Source organism: Chanos chanos, chromosome 1 (genome assembly GCF_902362185.1).
Source record: "Chanos chanos chromosome 1, fChaCha1.1, whole genome shotgun sequence".
In the NCBI taxonomy this organism is placed as follows: domain Eukaryota; kingdom Metazoa; phylum Chordata; class Actinopteri; order Gonorynchiformes; family Chanidae; genus Chanos; species Chanos chanos.
The window spans coordinates 7,553,794-7,559,757 of NC_044495.1; the positions used below are offsets into that span (position 1 = coordinate 7,553,794).

The window sequence follows — 5,964 nt, forward strand, 5'->3', positions numbered from 1 at the left end:
AGGTAAAGTAAATCTGCATGCATTTGGCAAGCCGCCATCGTCTCAAATGAAAGAACACTTTGAACCTCTGCCAGCTTCAGAGGAGGAGAGGCACTGTCAGGCCTGCTTAATGTTGGCAGTTTGTACTTGGCAAACCTCGCCTCTTCCCAGAATCCTTCATTCTTGGCTGGCTGCCAGGTGCTTTGGCGGAAGCTCAGAATTAACCCCTGCGACTGATTTTTTTTTTTTTTTTCGGCCGGCTAGCCGCGAGGCGAAGGCTGCTAGCGCCACCGAAAAACTTTCCACGTCAAGTGTGTGATAAACACTCGGGCCAGTGTGTGAGGAGGACAGAGTGTAATCTGTATGCATGAGAGGATGGCGGAGAAAGCAGAGTCTCTCGGAGGGGGGGTGGGGGTGGGGAGGTTGCAAGAGGAGGAGGAGGAGGAGGAAGAAAATCTCCTGTGCTATTTCAACACAGAAATAGACCTCGCTTGTTATGTAGGCTAAAAATGTCACTACATTTTTTTTTTTTTTTTTTGCCTTTTTTTTTTGGAGTGACTATATTTTCAAAAGTCTAGCTCGTGGGTTGATTTTCCTTTTTCATTCTTCTTCTTCCTCTTCTTCTTCTTCTTTGCAATTGTCTATGTATAGAGTTTGTGCATGATTTGACATTTTTTCTGTAGTTTCTCTCTCTCTCTCTCTCTCTCTCTCTCTCTGGTGCCACTTAAGCAAATTTTGAATCCTTCTGTTACAAAGTAACAAAGCGATACTGATCCAAACGCAGTAGCAGGCTGTTGTTGTTTACCGCCATAATTGGCACAAACAGCCTCTTCCTTCTCACCTCTTCCTTTTCTTTTCTTTTTTTTTTTTTTTTTGACATCTTTATTTTGCGTCGCAGATGAAAGGCTGTCTGTCTCGTTTTCCCATCGGGAATCACAAACCTGGTGCTCAAACTGGGTGAAAAGCTCTCAACAGCTGGAACCTGCACAGTCAGTCTGGCCTGCACCAGAACCGACTGTGTTACATGAGCCGTGAACTCAGCAGTGTTCACGCAATCTAGCCTTTGTCCTCAGCTCTTTGTAGTTCCAGCTCACGGCCTCACTTGTTGTGGAATGTCTTTTAATTTTCCTCCTCCTAAAATCTCTCTCAGCTTGAACACATTCATCTTAAGTTATACGGGTCTTACTGTTCGGCTGAGTATTGTGCAAAGGGATGTGATGATGATGATGTTGTTCTGCATTCTTTAGATTTCTGCAGCTTGGTTGTGTTTTTGTGGCTCTGTACGCTGGGTTGCCGTGTTCCTTACCAGTCTGCCTGCTCGCTGCATATCTTATGTTGAGAACCAAAATAGCAAAATTCAATTATTTTGTGTAATCTGTCTGATTTTGCAGGACCGTTAATAATGCATCTAAATTTACGCTTTGCATTGATCCCTCATGTTTAGTCATTCCTCTTATTGTTTAACTTAACACACAGTCTTCTCGCTGCATTGAATATGCAGTATTGTGTGGAGCAGCAGTGGGGAAAAAAAAAAAAAAAAAAAAACAGCTCTCAGACTTGGCGAAGACCATACTTGGTCGTTTTCTGCCTGGAAAGAGCTCAACTTTATTCAGCGCCAGCGGTATGCAGGGAAGGCAATAAATGGCTTTTCTCCTCTCCAGCCCCCCCCTTCCTCCTCCTCCTCCCCTCCTCCTCCTCCCCCCTCCCCTCCCCTCCCCCCATCTATCTTTCCCTCTAACCCTGTTTTTCCTCCCTCTCTCTCCCTGTTGTATAACAGGGGAAATTTTGCTCAGTCTACAGGGTGTTGTTAGTCAGGAGGGGAGACCGGGTGGGGGGAGGCGGGGGGGGTTTCTGGGGGAGGGAACAGGGGTGGGCAGATTGCTCTTGGCTGTTCACTTTAGGTAAACAATTAGAGCCCTGCCTCGCAAAAAAAAAAAAAAAAAGAAGAAGAAGAAAATAAAAAGCCCCTTTGACAGGCAGGTTTTTGGGATCCGGGTGGTTATGGTATAGTGTTGCGTTCCAAACGCTGGAATTTGTATTTAAAAATCTGATCTGTACAGCACAGTGATTTTTAAATCACTTAATTAGCGAAAGGAATATCAAAGAATGCGCAGCTGTGTCGTGTTTTACGTGCTACTAGAACATGATTATTTGCCTTTGCTGGGAAGTTAAGAACTTACAAATCTTTTATTTAAAAAAAAAAGGGGGGGGGTATTGGCCGTTTTTTTTTTTAAACAGTCGATCCATTTGGTAGATTAAGGGTATATTCATTGCAAATGAAATTAGACCAAACAGGTATGATGTCAGAGTATATGGGCAATCAGTTCTTGCCACTCTCTTTTACGCAAGTTTACCCTTGTGTATTTTCACAACCTGAATAAGACTGGCTTGTACCCAGCATCAACTGAGCCATATGCTTGAGATCTCTAGGGATGAAACATGAATGTTTTATAACGTTCATTGAACGTTGCACTACGAAAGGAGCGCTGAAATAGTCAAGCCAGTTTGAAAACATGAGGACATTTTGCTGATGTAAGCAAATTTATCCCTTACCGACGTATAAAGTAACGCGCATAATACAAATAGCTGTAAGAGCTGCTGACGAGTTGTTTTACAGCAAATTACCCGCAGAAGGAAAGACATGCAGCCCGTTTCCCACAAAACTGGTTTCTGTTTCTGTCTGAAAATTGGTCAATGTGGTGTGTGTCACTTGGTCCATTCAAAAGATTTGAAGGGAGTGGTTGGAGCATGCGCTGTTGGAAAGCAACAAGTGGCATGTCAATTTGTTACAGAAAGGAACTGCGGAACGTGGTGCTTACGTCACTGGCCCAGCCAGGTGGCATTCCAAGTGGGGAGAGGAGATGTGGAGGCACAATCAAAATTCCAACTCAGAAAGCAAGTCAGAATGTGAGGCGCGCGTATTGCAAAATTCAAACTCGCATACTACTATTGCTTGCCGCTCGCTTTGGAAGAGGAGCAGAGGAAAGAGTTTTCCATTGCAAGATAAACCGCGGGGAAGAGGGCTTACTGAACGTGTAACCGTATCAAGGATCCGAAAGAGGCATTCAACATGTCTTCGGCGCAAGTCTCCTCGTCGAGGAGACAGTCGTGTTATCTGTGTGATTTGCCCCGGATGCCGTGGGCAATGATCTGGGATTTTACTGAGCCCGTCTGCAGAGGTTGTGTGAATTATGAAGGAGCGGATCGGATCGAGTTTGTTATAGAGACCGCACGCCACCTCAAGCGAGCTCATGGTTTTCAAGAAGGGAGATCCCCGGGTCCAGCACCACCGCCAACGGTGAAAACGCAAGCGACTTTGTCCGCGAAGGAGACGGTGCAGCTTAATCATGTGGACGGTTCTTCTAAACAACAACCGGGGCTAGACAGATACTCCCTGGGCACAGAGAGATCCCGCTTTGATTACTCCAGCATTAGCGCCCACGCCGGACGGCTTCCAAACGGGCTGAGTGGACCAAATGGTTTCCCCAAGTCGGATGACGGACCCCCCGAACTGAATCGCCAGAGCCCAAACTCTCGTAGGAACCATGGGCTGGTTGCAGTGCCCGGTCAAATGAATGTGCCACCAAATCTTCTCCCTCAGACCATGCTGAACGGACCCCCCTCGGCTGCAGCTATTGCACAACACAGCTTGGCCAGCCGACCCCCGCCACCATCTAGCATGGGAACCGCTTTGTCCATGGCTTCGCAATCCATGGAACAAGGTAAAAGACCAGGTTCTGTATCGAGCACAGATCAAGAGAGAGATCTGAAAGAGAAACAGCGTAATGCTGAGGCTTTAGCCGAACTTAGCGAAAGTTTGCGAAACAGATCCGAAGACTGGGCAAACAAACCTAAGATAGTGAGGGAGACTTTAATCACCCTTTCAAATTGCACCCCCTTTGATGTGAGGTTCAAGAAGGATCATTCTCTTATGGGCAGGGTGTTTGCATTCGATGCTGTGTCAAAGCCCGGAATGGACTATGAATTGAAAATATTTGTTGAGTACCCAAGTGGATCTGGTAATGTGTTCTCTAGTGCATCCGGGGTCGCCAAACAAATGTATCAGGACTGCATGAAAGATTTTGGACGAGGGCTTTCCTCTGGTTTTAAGTATTTGGAATATGAGAAAAAACATGGTTCAGGAGACTGGCGACTGCTGGGTGATTTACTACCGGAGGCGGTTCGTTTCTTCAAGGAGGGTCTGGGTGCAGAAATGTTGCCACAGCCCTACATCGATGCCAGCTGCCCTTTACTGCCCTCGGCGCTGGTTAACATTCCTCGTTCCCTGCCGTCAGCCAGCGCTCTGAGGACAGGCATGCGTAAGCGCAAAGCCTCCCCTGAACCTGACTCTGCAGAGGGGGCACTAAAATTAGCCGACGAACAACAAAGGCAGCAATGGATGGCCAGCCAGAGCGAGGCTCTAAAACTGACCATGGCATCTGGGTCATTCGCTGCCTCACACGGTGGACCACCACCTCTCGGACCGGGTCATTCGGTCCACTCTAGCCGAGCTACCCCGCCTGAGTCGGCCCCGCAGAACGGACAGTCCCCCATGGCTGCGCTCATGTCGGTCGCAGACACGTTAGGCAATGCTCACTCACCAAAGGACAATAACTCTGTCCACTCAACCACATCTACGAGACACAACAGTAGCAGTCCTGTTTCCCCCGCCTCTGTGTCTGGACAGCGTCGATTGGCATCCCGCAACGGGGAAATAAATTTGGCAGGGGCTCCCTCACAGTCCAGTTCCCACCAAGGCATGGAACAAGTTCACCCTCAGAACATTCCAGATTCGCCCATGGCAAATAACGGACCATTGTGTTGTACCATTTGTCACGAACGTTTAGAAGATACCCACTTCGTTCAGTGTCCGTCAGTTCCCAACCATAAATTCTGCTTTCCCTGCTCACGTGAGAGCATAAAAGCACAGGGCGCAACTGGCGAGGTGTATTGTCCTAGTGGAGAAAAATGCCCCTTGGTAGGTTCGAATGTGCCTTGGGCTTTCATGCAAGGTGAGATAGCAACCATACTAGCCGGGGATGTTAAGGTAAAAAAGGAAAGAGACCCTTAAATGTATGCTTCTTCCAGCAACGTAAATCGAGTCGAGTATGTATACATGTTGTGAATATTCAGACTGACAAAAAATAGTCCTATGTACAGAGACATTTCTTTCCTTCATATATTTCAGTGTTTTGAGACAAAGGTAAAGTAGGCTACGTGATGTCACACCTAATTTGAAGGAGGAGGCTATTTGGTTACGATGTTGACTGGTGTTTCATAGCGTTGTATTTTGATGGCAGTGAGTACGGTACGGAGTGGAAGCACTTTGCAATCATATCTAGATTTTTTTTAGACGATCTCATGCACTTCTATCAAGGTGATTTTCAATTTCCTCTAATACAGGACTGCAAAAAACAAAAGCAAAATAAAAGAAAGAAAAAAACAAAAACAAGACAAGAACGGATATGTTTCGTTATAGGTACAATAACAATGAGCCGCTTGCCTTCTTTACTCAGTTTGAAGACAGACAGTGGGCATTCTTTGTTTATTTGATTTCTGCATATTTTGCTATGTTCTCTTCAACGACGATGTTTCATTTTTATCTTGTGGTATGAAAATACAAATATATTTTATTACCTGTTTTTCATTCTCCTCTCTTTTGCTTTAACGATACCTGGATGCTTAAGAGTAGAGCAAAATACCGTACATGAACTTCGATACTCTGTTTGTTTATACATTTCTGTAGTAACAGAAGACATGTAACGTGCCTTGGAGCTGAGTAAATTGTAATAAATTCATTGGTATTATTGTTTTGTGACGTCTCTGTTTGTTCAACACGTGAAATGGAGAAAACAGTAAGGCTTTGTCTTAAAACTGAATTTCAAGTACTACATTTTTATCAGAGGTAGTGATATGTAGTGATTAAGTCAGCCCCCTCCCCCTCCCAAACTTATAATAATCTGTGAAACTGAATACTCATTCCCT

General features: G+C 45.6%; 1 protein-coding gene across 1 annotated transcript; it reads left to right on the top strand.

Moving 5' to 3' along the window:
* The first annotated feature begins 3,049 nt into the window (after positions 1-3,049).
* On the top strand, positions 3,050-5,050 carry irf2bpl (interferon regulatory factor 2 binding protein-like). The gene is made up of 2 exons (XM_030783108.1): positions 3,050-3,277; positions 3,308-5,050. Exons 1-2 carry the CDS (start codon positions 3,050-3,052, stop codon positions 5,048-5,050), a joined length of 1,971 nt encoding a protein of 656 aa, XP_030638968.1.
* Positions 5,051-5,964: the final 914 nt, after the last annotated feature.

Excerpts from the sequence above, each read along its gene's own strand:
- irf2bpl (XM_030783108.1), top strand. The coding sequence starts at position 3,050 with ATGTCTTCGGCGCAAGTCTCCTCGTCGAGGAGACAGTCGTGTTATCTG. Across the intron at positions 3,278-3,307 it reads GTCCAGCACCACCGCCAACG|GAGACGGTGCAGCTTAATCA; the intron begins GTGAAAACGCAA and ends TTGTCCGCGAAG.